Here is a 19297-nt window from a genome sequence, read left to right as displayed (position 1 = left end):
CAATAGATATTTGAATTAAAAATCTATCCTGATGATGTCATGAATGCTACTGCTATTGCTCATGCTTTACCTGATTGGCCGAATTATTTACGATGTTATCCCTAAAAAGTACGTTTCTTACTCACTTTTTATTTGAAAAATGAAACATGTTAAAAAATAAACTAAATGAAAAATGAAACATGTTATAAAATAAAAATACAGAAAAATATGTATTCAAAATAGAAAATGTTAAAATAAATAATAAATACCTTCTCTTTATACATATTTCTTACTAAAAATAAATATGTATAAAGCTCACATTTAAAACTTAATAATATTTATGTCTCTTTCTCAATTACGTGGCAAATAACAGGAAAGAAAGAAATAATGAAAGTATCATGTTACATGGTAACACTGGCAAATGTATCTATACTCCGAGTCGAAACGTAAACGCAACTTGTAAAAAAGATAGAATTGACGCTAATATAACGAAGCCGCCATTATTGTAAAATAAAATTTTCAAAATACATTTCACGTGCTCAACTGGTTATTATTTGTTATAAATAGACGTTATAGTCACATATTTGTACAGAATGGCAGACAACGATGATCTCCTCGACTACGAAGATGAAGAGCAAGCAGATCAACAGACAGCCGATGGGGCGACAGAAGCGGCGCCAAAGAAAGAGGTTAAGGGCTCTTACGTATCAATACACAGTTCTGGCTTCAGAGATTTCCTACTAAAACCAGAAATATTACGAGCGATTGTCGATTGCGGTTTTGAGCACCCTTCAGAAGTACAGCATGAGTGTATACCACAAGCAGTATTGGGTATGGACATCCTGTGCCAAGCCAAGTCTGGTATGGGTAAGACGGCGGTGTTTGTGTTGGCGACGCTACAGCAGCTGGAACCTTCGGAGAACCATGTCTACGTGCTCGTCATGTGCCACACAAGAGAGCTGGCTTTTCAAATCAGCAAGGAATACGAGCGATTCTCCAAATACATGTCAGGAGTGAAAGTGTCGGTGTTTTCGGCGGAATGCCCATACAGAAAGACGAGGAGGTCCTCAAGACGGCGTGCCCACACATCGTGGTTGGCACTCCGGGCAGAATTCTGGCATTAGTCAACAGTAAGAAGCTGAACCTGAAGCATTTAAAGCACTTCATACTTGACGAGTGCGACAAGATGCTGGAATCGCTGGACATGCGGCGTGACGTCCAGGAGATATTTAGGAACACACCACACGGCAAGCAGGTGATGATGTTCTCCGCCACGCTCAGCAAGGAGATCAGACCCGTCTGCAAAAAGTTCATGCAGGATCCCATGGAGGTTTACGTTGACGACGAGGCCAAGCTGACGCTGCATGGCTTGCAGCAACATTATGTGAAACTCAAAGAAAATGAGAAAAACAAGAAGCTGTTTGAACTTCTTGATGTGCTAGAGTTTAACCAAGTAGTAATATTTGTTAAGTCTGTACAACGCTGCATAGCTTTAGCACAACTATTGACTGACCAGAACTTCCCTGCAATAGGAATACATAGATCTATGACTCAGGACGAACGTCTGTCTCGCTACCAGCAGTTCAAGGACTTCCAGAAGAGGATATTGGTGGCTACAAACTTGTTTGGCCGAGGCATGGACATTGAGCGAGTGAACATCGTTTTCAACTATGACATGCCTGAGGATTCTGACACTTACCTGCATCGCGTCGCCCGTGCCGGTCGCTTCGGTACTAAAGGTCTGGCCATAACAATGGTGTCGGACGAAAATGACGCCAAAATCCTGAACGAGGTCCAAGACCGTTTGATGTCAACATCACGGAGCTCCCAGAAGAGATTGAATTGTCTACATACATTGAAGGCCGATAGATTTAAGTTCTAACACACCAATATGGTCAAATAGGTTATTTTTCACTTTTGTAACAATACCAGTTTTGTCTTGTGGATTGATGTTTAGTTAAATCGAGCAAGTTATGTCCAAAACCTAACTCTAGGATAAAACAAATGACTGTCTTAAAATAAAGGCATTGTGATAACAAATATGTTTTATTTTTTATCTATTTACAAAATAGACAATAATTATCCTGATGTTATTGATTTCATAATTTGCCAAGCATTATAATCTCCCAAATAATATCTCAATTCAATTAGGTAAATGCTTTAACATACTTTTTTCTGCCTATGACCTTCCACTGCTGACCATAGGCCTAAAGATATCCAGGCCAACCTGTTAGAAGCAGCCTTCATCCAGCAGGGTCCATTGAACTTTATAATACACTACATAATACATCATTCAAAATAATATAGTATTCCTATTGACTTCTGTTAATGCAAACAAGCTTTATTTGATTATTTCTATGGTATATATAGTTGTATTATCTTTAGAATACCAAACAAACTTGCCCATAGTTCTTACCATGTTTATTGTTTAGGTATTATAGTCTAATATCAATAAGGCCATGTAAATTTTAATTTTTGATGACTACAGATAAATTGAATATAAATTGAGTTGAACACTATAGAAATATTACATATATAAAATTACTACTTAATCCACTTATTTAAGTTATTTGCCAATAATAACATTTTAAATATTAACAGTTATTATAGGTACTTAACAAGTATTTATTTATTACCAATCTATTTGGTTTCTCCTGCATTCTTATTTATCTCATTTTACTACATACTTACTATAAATGAAAAAGAAATTATATCAAATAAATTTTCACTAAATATGAAATACTTCTTTATATTTAACGGATATTACATTATCTCTCATTGGCAGTTATTAATATCTTGCATAGTGACTTTATACTTAAAAGAAAACATTGTAATGAGATATCTCAAGTCTCAAGAATTGCTTTGTTCATTTACGTGCCGTTGTATTCTATATTACATTTTTAAATTCCACGCGGAATTTTTATTACAAGACATTCATATAAAAGCGAAATGAAGCTATAAATCATTTAACAAGAACAGCGCCGGCTCAACGAAACTTGGCGCCCTAGGCAAAACATTGGAACGACGCCCATAAAAACACAACAAAAAAATACTAGGTACACCGATTAAAGAGTGACAAAACAAAACTCCGCAGAAACAAAACTGCGAATTCTGTACTTTTGAATAACCCGGAAATAGCATATTCAAAGATCAAAAACATTTTTACTAGGTACTGGCATGGGTTCAGGTAATTAAAGCAAAGCAGATTATAAGTGTATTTTTAATCAAATAATTAGAGCATAGTCTTATGACACGATTCTGTTGCTAGGCTGTAGACATTAATTTATGAAAAATGAATTTTTCTTGCCTTCATTCTTGCAAATGTAGAAACCATTTCTTTTAAATCAATTGTTTCAGCAATTTCTTGCTCTATAGATAGAGTCGATAACCCCACAAGCCTTTCTTGAGTCATTGTGGACCGTAGATATGTTTTAATCAGTTTAAGTTTAGAAAAACTGCGCTCTCCACTGGCCACAGACACGGGAAGTGTGAGCAATACCCTTATTGCTGTTACTAAATTAGGTACGCTATCTAGAAGCCCATTTGCACAAATATAATTTAAAACGTCTTGTGGCGCAGTGTTATTTGGTACTCTTCTTGCAATAGCTTGTAATTCACTGCATAACTCAGTTGCATCAACATCCTTAGAGTTTCCATCACTAAGAGATTCTTCCAACTTTATGCAGTGTTCCAGAACAACTTTGGAAGTTTTATTTTGCATCTCATGAACGTTGTAGAGAAATCCAAACACATGAGTAATATTTTTAGCTGATTAAATCTCTCATCAACTGAATTTACTGCGGTATCTAGCACAGCAAAATAAAAATTTATTTTGAACTGGTCTTTCGCATCACATATTGGCTCATCTTCCGCTTCATAGCTTAACTGTCTTTTCTTTTTCTTAGGCGCACTGGCTTCGTTTCTGATGCGAATGATGCTTCAATATTCATTTCTTCTGATATTTCTTTAGCTTCTACTAGCATTTTTCTAATCCCAAATCACTTCTGCAGCTTTCAAGAAATGTTTTCGTTTTAGAAGAGCATTTGTAACGGTATTGAGGTTAGATTCCTGGGATTGAAGAACTTTGCTAGTCAAATTAATTTCGAACAAAATATTATACCACCCGACAAGTGAAGCACCAACCTTAAAATCCGCAATTGATTTAGCAATAGACTGAGCCTCAATTCGAGTTTGATTTCCAGATGCACCAATCAGAGTATGATCTTCATAAATGTCCACAAGTGCATCATGCACATCAGCTAATTGGTAACGTAATGGACGCAATGCATCAATCCTACTTTCCCATCTTGTATCGCTCAATGGTTTCAGTGTCAAACTAGGCACATGACGCAATAGGACTTCCCAACGATGGGTTGAGGCAGAGAAATATACATATATTTTCGACCAAGTTGAAAAAGGATGTCGCTGCCAGACAACATTTTGCAGCATCATTCACAACAAGATTTAGCGTGTGTGAACTGCAGGGTACAAAAAGCACGTGGATTTATATCTAAAATCCTTTTTGAACACCACTGTGCTTACCTTTCATGTTACTTCCGTTGTCATACCCTTGCCCACGTAAATTTTCTAATGAGAGAGACATCTCATTTAACTGATCAAGAATTTTTCAGTTAAGCCAGCACCGGTGGTGTCTGCAAGAGGGACAAATCCTAAAAATATTCTTTGATTTCACATTTACGTTCATCAGTAATCAATTTGACAATTCGAACGATGATGGTCATTTGTTCAACATGACTAACGTCAGGTGTACAATCTAGAATTATTGAATAATATTTAGCTGAGTTAATATACGCCAGTATTTTCTCCTGGACAGCTTTAGCCAAAAACTGATCAGTTCATTTTGGATATTTTTTCCGAGGTAATGAACATGAATATCTTTGTTACTCGCTTTTCTAAGATGTTCATTCATTATAGGATCAAATAAAGCTAGATATTCAACCATTTTCAAAAATTCCATTGCCAGGAGTAAATAGTTCATCATGCGTTCCACGAAAAGGTAAGTTTTGGCTTCCTAGAACTCTCACTAAAGCAATCAACCTTTCGAGAACCTGTTGCCAGTATTTTTCCTCGTCCCTTATCAAACGTAAATTTTCCTCATCGATTGTTTTATTAGTCCTCAACCGAAGCTCTAACTCTTTCCACTGTTGGTAGTTTGCTAAATGGCTACTACTTTTCTCGTGATTTGATAATATATATGAAATATTCTTCCAGTCATTCGCACCTTTGTTGCATAGAGCGGATTTTTCATCTGTAGAAAATAGCTTACAACAGAAACAGAACACAGAATCCTTTGAAGCTGAATATTGCAGCCATGAACGAGGCACACGTTCACCATTGACTAGTTTTCTCTTATAATACACTGTAGAAAACTTTCTTCGCTGGTTATCTAATGGGAACTCGATATTTTTCACTTGATCTGGCCCGTGTTTGACGAGGATTTGCCGCAGATGATCAGTAGAGACATCCCATGTTGCAGGGTCACTGAAGTTTAAAATGAGACAACTTTCTGTGGGAGGATTATTAGTGTCTTCTCCCATATCATCATTTGTACTTTTGCATGGTTGTGGTTGTTTGGTTATTTCACGCTGTTGTGGAGTATTTTCTTTTGCTGAAAATAAAGCGGGACCTTCTGTAGTACAGCTTCCTGTGGTGGGATTGGTTATGTCTTCTTTCATATCATCATTTGTATTGCTGCCTGATGGTTGCGGTTCTTGAAGATTTGGACGAAGATACTTCTTGAACGAGTCTGCTTGCTTTGCTAACGATAATTGTTTCTCTAATTTTCTCTTACGAAATTGTGCTCCAGACATTTTTTTGTCATCTGCCATGTCTCAAGAAATGACTGGAACAGAAAAAGACATTTGTGTAATATCAGTTTCAACAATTATCCGTTATACCGGATACATCTAGGCGCCATGAGCGCAAAGGCCGAGGTGTCCCGCCTACGCGTTATTCACCGTAGCGCGTATCCGAAATGCGCCGGCCATAACCAATCTGTGATTGGCTGAGAGATTGACGTAAGAGTAATGGAGAGTTTTGAAGTACCTACAGTTATGTTACTTGTGTTAAGCGAAAAATAAAAAATTTTACCGTGATACAAAAGCGCATTTAATTAAAACCCACCCCGACTACACCGTCCGTTTCATTTAAGCACTGCACTTTTGGAAGTGGTACGTGTGATAACGTGTGTAACCCATCTAAGTAGGTTCAATTTAAACTCTCTCCACTCAAGATGTAGGATCTAAAGATTTCATAATACTCGCTAAGCGAATACATCTTTCAGATGTCATTACAATCGAAAATGCATGCCTACTGTATGGACATTAGACATAAATTATATTAATAAAAACTTAATTATTATTCTAAATAAAATAATACCTTCACGAATTACTTACTTGTAGCCTGTAGGTGATTGCAATTATTATTATTCACAATGAGAGTCCGAGGAATTCACTTAGCGCATAGAGTTGACGGAGAACACATGAGATAGTTAAGAGTGCGCGGGCGGCGCGGCGGCGACTGGCGCCTGGCGGCGATGGCATGCGTGGGGTGCGGCGGGGAACGGGACGGCGGCGGCGCTCCGCGAGTTGCGATGCGCGTCGCGCCGCACGTCTGTCGCGCGTACGTACGATTGATTGAACCATTTTTGATCGATCCGCGTGCTCAGTGGTGATGCCGCTCGCATTGCTATGCCGCCCCCCAAATACGAGCGCCCTAGGCAGTTGCCTAGTTTGCCTATAAGGGCGGGCCGGCCCTGAACAAGAACGTAACAATGCATCATTAAAACTTGCTACTTTAAATAATTATTATATTGTTTAAAAAAAAGTGTTCATATATTTGTTATTTATGTTTCATCCCGCTGATTCCCGTCTATTTACATAATTGCGGCCCCGATCAACAGCTTTATATTTCAAAGATATTTAGCGATAGTCAATGACGCAAAATAAAATCATTTAGTAAAAATACAAATCCTATTATGGGGTTGCTAAAATAACAAGTAATCTATGTGTTAATCAAGGTCTTTGTCTAATTTTTACGACCGGCTTCCTGCCTGACCACAACCCTTTCTGTAAGACCCAAACCCAAAAGCTTTACGCTGGGAATCGAACCGATACCTACGCATTAAAAGCTGTAATACGTTGTCAGCAATGATACTTATTTAATTGCCTACTAGAAATTATTATGAGGTCAATTTTAAGCAAATGCAGACAATTTTTTTTCTCGGGCTACTCATTTATATAACCATAAAGGATGCATTTATATAATCCGGTGGTTCTCAAAGTTTACAGGTGGTAGGTCTCTCTGATGCGAGAGGCCGTCTGGATAGGTACCATCGCAATGTCTATTTCTACCATCAAGCAGCTACATGCATGCACTGTTGTGTTCCGGTTTGAAGGATATTGGAGCCAACATAACTACTGGACTTTAGAGACTTATCATCTTGCTCCTCAGTATGGTAAGTGCAGTGGAGTGTCATGAATTACTTTGTAATACAAAATTCTGTATGGTCTTGCTACTGTATATGGGCGCTTGTAACAGTTAACATTAAGCGAGCGGCATACTCGTCTCGTCCATTACTTATTTACCATAAAAGAAAAACAGGTAGGACCGTAAATGGGATTTGGGGAAAAGTGGGGCAGGAAGTATTAAACCAATTTGCTGTGGTCATTGAGAAAAATTATTACTCGGCAAAATAAATGTAACACAAAATCCAATAAGCATAATCGAATATTTAAATTATTTTGGGGTCGCAAAGTTGTCTGTTGTTATTTACATATTATACCTACCTACAATAAATATTTTTTGCATAAAACTTATTTGCATACAGTCCGGTCTGTTTAGATAATTATTAAATATGTAAATATTTTACTGGAAAAACAAGTCAAATATGCGCTGGTTTAACCACCTTCTACAGACTACATTTTCCTACATGGTTACATGTAAATTCTTGTAATATCTAATATGAACTTGGTAAATAAAAATCCGTTACGCTACGTGCTGCCGAAATATCTAAAGGGGACATCCGTATTTGGTACCCTATCATACAATAGTGAACCAGACTATACATAAATCACAAAATTCTTATCCGAAACGAAATGAATTAGTAAAAAGTATTTTTAAGGTTCCATACCAACATAAGTTGTGCTAAGAGAACTCTATTTCCAAAATACCTACTTATGTGGCGGATTAAAAAAATGATAAGGGATCTATATTGTTTCTTAACTATGTAGTGAATTTCTAAAGTTACTTATAACTAAGTAAAAAACAAGTTTTGCCATACGGAACCTACGATGCGCGTTCGGGCATGGGTGGTTTTTTTAACCAAGTTAGCTATTGAGATGTCAGACTACATTATCGCAAACCTTGAAAGCAACAAAAACTAGAATGTATTTCATATAGGTGATAACCTTACAGGGTAGGTACAACAGTAATTAGATAAGAACTCCTATTAAATAACTAATATAGAGGGGTTAATTTTACTTAAATTGATTTTAAAACAATGCTGTCTCAAATTCGATAACTCAAACAAAACACACATTCAGCTCTTAATACAAACTACAATGACTTCATTATTACAAACATTTCGCGTGTTGTTACATTAGCTGTTCTGCGCGGAAGTTACACAATTTTTAGCAATCTGTAATAATGCCAGTTCATTGGAGGTAAAAATATTTATGAATTAATTAAAACTTTGATTCCTTATAAGTTAGGTATAATTGAAAATGCTGACAAACGTTTTGAACAATTTATTACAATAGGAGAGTTTATAAATATAGGATGTAATATACATGCTTATTAAGATGTCCATATGATAATTATTACAAATTTATCAATAAAAAAATTGATATGTGAAATTGAACTTTTCTATAAATACAATAAAAATTAAAAATATGTTATCTATTTGTATTTCTCACAGCCATCACCAAATTATAGGTAACCCATTCTGACAAATAACACTTATTTACTTATATGAGAAACAATTTTAAAACACTACAATAAAAAGATATAAAACTGGAATAAAAGATATTTGTTTTTATTAACCCTATTTCAAATCACACTTATTGATACCTAGTTTCTGGTATTTTTATCATTAAGTAATTAACGGACCATATTGTGGTACCACAACTTCACAATAATGCATATTTATCTTTGAACTGTGTTTAAATGATTTACAACAATAGATAATTAAAAATAAACTACGAATATCAGAAACTGAGTAATATATAAGAGTAATTATTGATAAAAACCAGTACTTATAAGAGAAAAAATTGTTTCCCACTGAGAAATATTTTAAACCAAAAAAACATGGTAACTACATCAAGTTTCGTTTTAAATTTATGATAACTAATGCACCAAATTGCTTTTGAACTTGTTCACCTAACATAGATTTTTGGCACCTAGTTTCCACCTTTATCCTTATGACTTACATGTTTAGGATTATAAAATGTCTTTTCATGTGTAAATCTGGTGATCAGATCTAGTGCCCATTTAGGCTGGTCTCCAGGCACCATGTGGCCCGCATTCCTAACCATAATCTCCACTAGTTTCCCCCCCTGCTTTACATACCCTGCCACTTCATTATCCACCTTCCAGATGTACCGTTTTGCAGATCTGTACTCCTCTGCTCCAGTGAAATTGAGGTGCCTTAGATAGTTCAGGGTTAATGGATAGGCAACAATGATGTCCAACTGACCACTGTAGACCACAATGTAATAATGATCCAATAACTCGGATACCAATGGAGCCACAGACTTCATAACATCTTGTTTTAAGTGTGTTTCAACTATAGAGCCATTGTGGAAAGGCAAGTCTCCAACATGTATGCCTTTTCTGAACGAACTCTTCTGCAGCATCGGCCCAAAGTCTTCAAACGATGTGTAGTCTTTAGTGTGGAGGAAATTGAAGTAGAAATCAAAGCCAGTCATGTTTGAAAACAAACTCTTGCCTTCAATTTTGTCTCCATTTAAAAGTAAATCAAAAGTGTCAAATGCCTGCTCCCATTTCTGTTGTTTGATGTACTCAATAGTTTGGTTTTCGTACTTCTGGAAGACTTTAGCTTGATTCCAATCTATGAGGCCGAGCTGGTACAAATATTTACCGTAGACTAGCTGATGTTCCGGATCACTCAAACCGTTTCCAATAGCAATGCCTTTCATGTTAATTTTCACACTTGCTGATGGATTCTTTTTGTGAATGGTGTAAGCGAGAGCTGGTACATACTTCCCTCCGTAAGATTCTCCAGTGACAAAGAACTTATTTGATCTCAATTCCGGGAACAGTTGGAAGAACTGAGTCAAAGTTGAGTACAATTGTTCGCCTACTTGCGCCTCGTTGGTACAATAACCTTTGGGGTCTTTGGTGAAACTGAACCCTGTGCCAACCGGATTGTCAATGAAAATTAAATGATGACTCAAAGCCCAGTTATACTTCCTCCTTTCAAGTTTGTTGTTCCGCACCCTTAGAGGTCCATTTTCGGTGAACAATCCGTAGAGGGACGAAGCGCCCGGTCCTCCCTGAAGCCACAGGATTACTGGCGAGTCTTTGTTGTTAGGAACCATTGCAGGGAAGTACCAAAAGAACTGATTGGAATCATAGGTCTTGTTTACGGTGAAAAATCCAGCATAACTCTTGATCCTGAGACTCTCCGTAAAGGGGACTCGAGCGAGGCGCCTACCTTCGGTAATGTTACCACTCTCCACATAAGGCGTGAGGAACAGAGGCTCCCCGGCGTCTCCTCCATCACGTTCACCAAGATTCAGCTTTGGATATCGGTGCAGAAGACACTGCACCGAAAATACTTGCGCAATAAATAATAAAAACAGCAGCTTCATGTCACCGCTCGCACCGGCTGTGACCCGCAGAATGACTATAAATACTTTTAAATAATAACAGTAACCTCTTTATCGGCCGCGTGAATAATAATAACCGGTATTGTTTTACCAACTTATATCTGTTTTTATTCTGCAGATTTGGTTGCACGGGGCGATGCTCGCCTCGATTTACATAACTTGTTAAAATTACGAATATTATTCATTTTGAACTGTTGGGTAACATATTTCTATAAGAATGTATACTAAAAGTGTATAATCTTTAATTATTTTTTTTATTTTTATTATCGTTTTAATAAGTTTGTTCTTAAAATGGAACGTTCATATCAAAATTGCACAGTGCGAGTCGTGAAAATGAAATGTCAGAAGCACAATAACTTATCACTAATCACATCGAATTCAGGAACGTCAAAATTAGAACACCCAGTTCTATTTGTTGTTGTTTTTATATTGATACGCTTGTTATTATAGCCTATTTCCTATAAAATTAAATATTATACAAGTTTTTTAAAATGGATTTAAATAAGTTATCTACGCATATAGCGATAGTGTTTGTAATTGGATTTAGTTTGGGAAACGCAGTGTTTTTTCCGAACATGTATCCTCGAATAAAACTTGCAGCAAAAGAAGTCTCTGACGCTGGTGATCCTCTTTTCTTGTCAAATTATATACAAAATGGATCAATAGACCTCGCACAGAATTTTTCCATAGTGTCTTTGACGGAGAAAATAGGTTTCCGGAGTCATGCCGGCTTTTTCACTGTCGATAAAATGTACAACTCGAATCTTTATTTTTGGTACTTCCCGCCTTTCTCAAAGAATAAAGATGCACCAGTGGTGCTGTGGCTACAAGGCGGACCTGGAGGGAGCTCTCTGTTTGGCCTTTTTACTGAAAATGGACCACTAATTGCTAAAAGAATGGGTTTGCGAAGCGAAAATACCATTGGGCCCTAAATAATCATCTTATTTTCATTGACAATCCAGTCGGCACTGGATTTAGTTTTACAAATAACAACCAAGGTTATTGCACGGATGAGGAATGCATTGCAAAAGGTCTGTATGACAGCTTGCAGCAGTTCTTTACAATGTTTCCTGATTTAAGGAATTATGATTTTTACATAACTGGTGAGAGCTACGCTGGTAAATACATCCCTGCACTCGCTATGGAAGTCCACAGACAAAACAAAGTGGCCAAATACAGTATAAACCTTAAAGGAGTGGCGATTGGCAATGGGTATTGTGACCCTGTAAACCAACTTAATTATGGCGATTACTTATACCAACATGGGTTAATTGATGATAATCAGCTAAAAATCTTTAAGAAGTACCAAAACCAAATTTCTGCAGATATAAAAGAAGAGAAATGGCAAGAAGCTGATGTTTTAATGGACTATCTGATGGATGGGGAGATCAGTAATTTCTCATACTTCAAAGCATTCACAGGATTTGATTATTATTATAATTTCCTACAAACAAGGGATTTAGATGACATGTCTGTATTTTCAAATCTACTTCAAAATGATAAAGTAAGGCGCCAGCATCCATGTGGGAGGGCTACCGTTCAATGATGGAGAACAAGTCCAAATACATTTAATTAAAGACATGCTTAAATCAGTTGCACCATACATTTCAGAACTATTATCTTTTTATAAAATTATGTTTTACAATGGACAGCTAGATATTGTTGTAGCATATCCATTGACGGAGAACTTTTTACGGAATCTGAATTTCTCTGCAGCAGATGAATATAAGGAGGCACCAAGGAAAATCTGGAGAGTAGGTGATGATATTGCAGGGTATGTGAAGAAAGCAGGGAATTTAACAGATGTTTTAGTAAGGAATGCAGGACATATGGTACCGCATGATCAGCCAAGATGGGCTTTGGATTTAATTACAAAGTTCATTCGAGATAAGTTATGAACTCACTGAGTTACTTTTAATACCTTGAGGGCAATATGCCCGATACATAATTGATGTGTGAATGTCAAAAAGTACAATAATTGAAGTGGAATGAAAAATACATCTATGGACATGAGCCTTATTTACTTCACTGCCTTCTCTAAGGATTTATTTTATTCACAACTGAAATACAAATGTTGCAGATGAATTGAGAACATATTTAGGTTTTTATTGCTTTCTATGCATATAAAATATTGTACTACACCAAAAATATGTCTCATGTATAAGTGTGATTTAAGAATTGCAATGTAAGGTTTTCTTAAAAGATCTCATTTTTAATTAAAATATGTAAGACAAAGACAATCTTCTATTTTGTTAGTGGGCACCCTGGTTTTAAAAGACCCCTAGAATTGTGGTATCTAACTCAGTGGGAAAAAACAACTGGGAGATAAATGGCCATTGGCAATCTTAATTTTTTTATACTTGAATGATATTTTGATTCTTCAAGAATCATGGCTTCTGTTTTAATATAATTTTTATCACAAATAAAACTATTTTTATTATAAGTTACTTTTATTACACAAAACTATTAATAAATACTAATCTAACTACATAACAATATCAGTGTCAAAACCATAAGGTGGGAATCATAGATAATTTTTTATTTTACATCAATCCATTTACACAAATCATACCATTATACACCAAAATTTATATTTATTTTTAGCAAGTAAACATTTATTGAAATATTTCATAAACTAAATCAAATGCTTCACTGGAACTCTATGACCAACAGTGTAGCACTAAAAGATAAAACAGACTGGACATAGAAAAACCCTCACAAAAAATTTCAGTGTGTGGAAGACACCATCAAATATACAGCCAATACCATCTTCCTGTGTCTATGGTAATGACCAAACAGCATTATAATAGCAAATAACACATCCTTAACTCATTTACACATTTAAAACTGCCACGTCATATAGACCAATCAGAATTTTATAAAGAGATCTTTCCAGTAGGCAAGATGTTTTCTTTCTTGCACACTTCTGTTTATACCCTTTATAATGACAAGAAAATTCAATTCAGTCTGTTTGTATGTCTTCAGCACTACAAGTCATGAATAAGGCCTTTTCTGAATGTTTCCTAAAGATTGTGTGAAATTATCCTTATTGTGTGGTTCGATCTTGTCACTTATCTCTTACAATATTATATGCATACTTATGAATAATAACTTAAGATAATATAATTTGGACCAATTAATTTAAAATTGACCGGCAACAATTTATTATTTGTCCCCATATTCATTGACTAGCTGTTAGATTCATAATAAAGTTGTAGCCTAAAATGAATAACATATTTACTAAATGCCACTGGGAGTGTTGTCAAAGTTAAATGCTATAAATTCATCCACGCTAAAATTATTTTAATTCCATGATTTGGTTTATTCTGAATTTGTTTTTGATAAAAGTCTTACCAGCAGACTTACTCACAAATACTAGTTACATCACACAAACCGGTAAATTAATATATAGTCCTTTAACACTAGGGCAACACAATGTATTAATCAAATATACTATTAAAATTATTAAAAGTACGAATAACTAAATTGAATAGTACACTGTATAATTTTTATATCATCCAATTATATCACAATTCCTAAGAGGGTCATGAAATTGCATAGGAATTCTTAATTTTTTATTTTTCAAGTCAAAAAGGAGCTCATTTTAACTAAATAGAAAACTAGATGTAACTTATATGGCGGATGTGTCAATAAGCTAAAATTGTTTCAAGGCACATAACCCCAGGTTGCACAAATTCAATAGGCACTTATTTTTTTTAACTTATATCTTTGAAAATTTAACTAGTAACCATATTAATATAACAGAACTTAAAGTAGAACTAGATTCACTACACTGTCACGCGAGGAGCGCCGTCAGTGCGTCGAGGAACTGCGCACGTTGTGATGTGGGGAGAAACACGACCGACGAGTCAAAATAGTCGAGAGAGATCGACACGCCGCTCTTAGTGGCCGCCTGCTCGAATGCTGCACCAAATAGACTGCGGAATAAATTTCATTATCATTATTGTAGTCGTTGCGGGCGATAGAACTACCATTTGCATTTTTTATAGAGTAATTGATTATTAAATAAGATTAAAGAGTGATAGTGATCTTGATATTATTTCGTGTTATAAACCGGATAGCGACCACCGCACACAAGGTTTTCAAACACGCCATAGTAGTCTACATAGCTGTCGCGTTCCAGGATCAGCCTGTGTAAGTATATCCGGTTCCAACAGGGAGCCATAATTGTGTCGACCGTCGAGGGGTAATCATCTCTCGGCAGTCGACATTCTGTTAGACCCCACCACTAGAGTGTAGTGACACTTAACATCAGGTGAAAATATTAAAAAAAAACTGGCATTATAATAAGATTTTGTTATACGAAATCCATATTTAATAATTCATTAGACTATAGTTGCGACATCATGCGTATCCCACGCTACATTAAGTAACAGTGCCATGAGTACTGACTTGCGCGGCTCGTGCTGGGATCGCGGCGGCACGCCCAGCAGTAACGCCGCCCCGTCGCTGCGGCCCGCACTCGCCACGAGCGGCTGCGCCCCGCCGCGCCCGCGCACCGCACCCGCCGCCGCCGCCGCCCAGCGCGCCGCCACGCCGAGCCACAGCGGACCGCACACTATCGCAGCCTCTGGGGTGCCCTAACATAAATTTATACTTAATAATATTAACGAGAAGCTTTGGTTATGGGTTTATTGTAGGCATCGAAGTATCAACATATAATTTATTGGGAGTTGTAAAGACTACAAATAAAAACTTGCAAATTACAAACACATCTACATCTATACATGACATGGTAACATATTAAAAAAAAATCTCAGTAATATTGCTATTGTTTTTGGCAGTTGTGGCGCTTACTATCTGGTAAGTATCCAAGTAACTGTTCTGTACCTTTACAACCTTTTTTACCCGTCTTATCAAATTTTAATCAATATTAAAATAAGTAATGCACCACACCTCTTGCACAATAAAATAATTGAACGGTCCAGCGCGGTGTAGCGTCCTTGCACTGAGCGTGTTGTTGACGAGCCGCACCATCGCCTCAGTGGCTGCGTCGCGCCGCCGTCCAGCCAAGCCGCCGGTTTCGTTGTCGCCGTTGTCGGTCTCCAGCGCTGCTAGCGCATGCTGGAAACCTTCGGCGCGGTTGAGTGTCTCCTAGAATAAGCGGTTGCAAGTATTAAGTTTATTGATAGTATATTTTTGTAATTTGGATTTATGCCTTTGGTAACAATTTTACGTATTTGAAGATGTTAGGTATCACACCCTTTTCTTTAGTTAACGCTATTTTTGTAGATTTTGATATGAAAAGATAGTAAAAAATCACAGCTGAAATCATTGTTTACGGATTGATAGCAATAATGCGCATATAAAAATAAAATTTGAATGATCTGCCATTCTAAATGGTCTATTTTCGAATTGATCCAAAAAATAGCTTTAGAATAATTGATTGATGTAAGCCGATTATAATCAGTAGTGGTAATGATTGAAATATGAGAAATAGTATAAGTTGAAATGTATATTACATGTTCGAGCAGCGCCAGCAGGCAGAAGACGAGGTCGAGCGCGGCGAGCGGCGGCGCGTGCGGGCGCGTGAGCAGCGGAGCCACGCGCGGCGCTGCGCTCGCACAGTTGCAGGCGCGCGCCCGCCGCCGCCAGCGCCTCGCGCGCGCCGCCGCGCACCTCCGCGTCCATCGCGCGCCACGCCTGCCGCGCCTGCTGCAGCGGCACTCTGTACACACGCACATTATCGAATCAACAATTAGCATAATAATCAAAACTAACAAACATAAAAAAATACAGTCGCATTGGAAACCTCTTCCTTTTTTGAAGTTTGTTAAAAATATATTTAGACGTGAGCTACGTCAGTAATTATTAAAAGTGTAAATTAGTTAAATCTACTTCACTGTGAGTAACTAAGAATAGTCTACAATGTCTCTTCATTAACAAATATAATTGTAAATCACAGTTAATCTAGGATTAATAATTAAAAAAATATAAAATTTTTAAACTCCATAATATATCTGCCTGTTTACTCAAATAAAGATAACTAGTAATTATATGTGTTACCCCCATATCAACAAGCAGTTGCCTTAGCCTGGAGGCTCCTGCAACGGTGTGCAGGCGGAGGTGCGGGCCCACGTCCGGCGCGTGCCTCAGCGCACCTCCAGCGACCACAGGCGGGGTACAGCATGGCAGGCACATATTATTCTCCGCAGGAAATCGCACGGTGAATTTTCACCAAAACATTACATCTCAAATTAAATTTGTTTTGGATCCAGGCCTAAAATACAGCATGTCTATGAACTCCACTTAATCTTTGACTCACTCTATTCATCATATTAACCCCTGATTTCAATAAATAATATCAATTATATTTTTTGTCTGACTACAAAATAGACTAATCACAATAAGATTGATTGATTAATTCGATTGATTTACTCTTGGAATCTGATCTAACATTGAAATCATCAATGAGAAATTATAGTGTATTCAGGTATTAGACAATTATAATTTATAACAAACTTAGTATATCTCTCACTTACATGTGGATCCTTAGGCCTGGCTGCACGAGCATGGCGTGTACGCGGCGGCGTCGAGCAGGCACGCGCGGCGGAGAGCGCTGGTGCAGCGCGGCGCCGCCTCCAGCGCCACGCCGCAGCACCACGCCGCCGCCACGCCTGCGCGGCTCAGCCGCCACGACACGTCCAGCGCTACGCATGCGCTCTAGAACATATTGCAATTGTTTAGTATTAGTAGTACACTAACTACTAATGCCACTGTTGCATTGTTCTGACAAGTGGTTTCCAAAGGTAGTCAGACAGTGACCCAACTAACAAAACCTATCAAATCTGGGCGTCAACTCTTGGCTGTCATGGCGAAAACGGAGGATAACTTCATAAATGTCAAAGAGTTAATGTATAAAAGTAGAAGTGCTGTTGCAATGAGGATGTATTTGGATATCATTTTTATTATAACTTTAGTATCAACTTCAACTTTAGTTACTTTTAACATCCATCAACATTCACTCACAACCCACTATTAAGTCACCTATTGAGGTAAAACCAGGTGAAAGGTGAGTGAACCTGTCACCAAGCAAAATTAACTTTCGTGAAAATAAGAATGAGATGAACTCTTTCTATTATCATGAACTACAGACCAAGCTGTGTAAGTCTTTACTACAGAATATTTAAAATATTGCCAGTAAATCTCCCATTGTCTAAGAAGGTACACATATTATTCCTGTGCAATAACATAATAATTGAATAAATACCCACTGGCTTCCCATAGTATGAAAACTGTGTGTAGTTGAACATGAGTGTGTTCCGCTTCTCCTCCCACGCCTTGCGCTCGCGTCGTCGCTCCACCAGAGCCTCCAGGCCCTCGCGACCTTCCCCTACCTCCTCTTCATTCTAAAATATACAACAAACAGGTTACATAAACAACTGGTCCCCTCACTAATCACAGCCTTTAATAACATTCAAATCTTCTTATACATTATGTTTAAAAATGGAAACCAACAAGTCAAAATATAATGTTCCAAAGGCCCTGTATCTTTTTATTGCTTACTCAAAACTTCAAAATACACTAATGAAGGAACATAAATCATTTTTATTATTATATTCTTTACAGCTCAGCCTACATTTAAGTTGTTATTGACAAATTCAGTCTATAACATTCTTCATCTTCTTATGGGACTCAGTGGCTCCACAAATTTATCAGGGATTTTGCAAACATCAATAATCAAATATATCCATAACAAAATAAATATAATTTCATGAATAAAAAAGTCTATAACATATAATTTACCAACCATGTTGTTACCAATGGAGTGGTTTTACGAAAACTGTTGTTAGGCATGTGAAACAAATGCTATTAATTGGACTGGATATACATTAATCTGTATGACACACATCAGGGTATAGCTGGTAGAGTGCTTACCAAATAAATAAATAGTTTACCTCATCCTCATCATCCCTGAATATGTCATCAAAATTGGGAATGTCTTCTTCTTCATCTTTGTATACCAACCGCACCTGAGACACAATACTGTTATGAATTGCAGTTTTAGATCATATCCCTAACATGTATTTAAAGTTTCTACTACAAGCATACAAAGGATAACTCATGGGAAATAAGCAATTTTAGTGGTCACCTAGAATGTAGTTTAAGCAGTTTATCTACCAGGTTTTGACTACAGTTGTGCAAACATTAGTCTGTTCCTTAATTAAAACTAAGACTATAAGCAGTTAAGTCTAACGCTTCATATTAGTAAAAGATATTTGAAAATCATACCGGTACTTCCAGAGCTTAGTATGTCCAAACAAAAAAGGATAAAGTTGTATACAACAGTATATATAATCAAAAATGGTGTTTTCTATAATAACATTGTACTAACCTGCCCATCACTGTACACATTACACACATCTGTCGGCTTGTGAGCGTCCAGCACAAAGAATACCACATCCTCTTCCGGCTGCAGGATGTCC

General features: G+C 37.0%; 3 protein-coding genes and 1 pseudogene across 3 annotated transcripts; 2 read left to right on the top strand and 2 right to left on the bottom strand.

Annotated features, from left to right (window-relative positions):
- The first annotated feature begins 422 nt into the window (after positions 1-422).
- On the top strand, positions 423-2019 carry LOC119192490 (annotated as a pseudogene).
- A 6713-nt stretch (positions 2020-8732) lies between these two features.
- On the bottom strand, positions 8733-11053 carry LOC115455653 (venom serine carboxypeptidase). The gene has a single exon (XM_030184306.2). The coding sequence runs from the start codon at positions 10830-10832 to the stop codon at positions 9399-9401; it is 1434 nt and encodes a 477-aa protein (XP_030040166.2). The 5' UTR covers positions 10833-11053; the 3' UTR covers positions 8733-9398.
- Positions 11054-11192: 139 nt separating this feature from the next.
- Positions 11193-13290, top strand: LOC115455654 (venom serine carboxypeptidase). Its single transcript, XM_030184307.2, is given in 3 exon segments — positions 11193-11741; positions 11744-12366; positions 12368-13290. Coding segments are annotated over 3 exon segments (1404 nt in total). The 5' UTR covers positions 11193-11341; the 3' UTR covers positions 12749-13290.
- Positions 13282-19293, bottom strand: LOC119192489 (cell division control protein 45 homolog; the record flags this gene model as incomplete). The annotated part of the gene is made up of 9 exons (XM_037446303.1): positions 13282-14788; positions 15264-15451; positions 15768-15965; positions 16334-16537; positions 16878-17018; positions 17370-17534; positions 18086-18220; positions 18770-18844; positions 19207-19293. Coding segments are annotated over 9 exons (1335 nt in total), but the record flags the coding sequence as incomplete, so codon positions are not given.
- Between the last annotated feature and the right edge of the window lie 4 nt (positions 19294-19297).

Source organism: Manduca sexta, unplaced genomic scaffold (genome assembly GCF_014839805.1).
Source record: "Manduca sexta isolate Smith_Timp_Sample1 unplaced genomic scaffold, JHU_Msex_v1.0 HiC_scaffold_2832, whole genome shotgun sequence".
In the NCBI taxonomy this organism is placed as follows: domain Eukaryota; kingdom Metazoa; phylum Arthropoda; class Insecta; order Lepidoptera; family Sphingidae; genus Manduca; species Manduca sexta.
This window is presented reverse-complemented; position numbering and strand designations above follow the sequence as displayed.

Bases quoted from the DNA above. Each gene is read 5' to 3' on its own strand.
- LOC115455653 (XM_030184306.2), bottom strand. From the start codon at position 10,832: ATGAAGCTGCTGTTTTTATTATTTATTGCGCAAGTATTTTCGGTGCAG.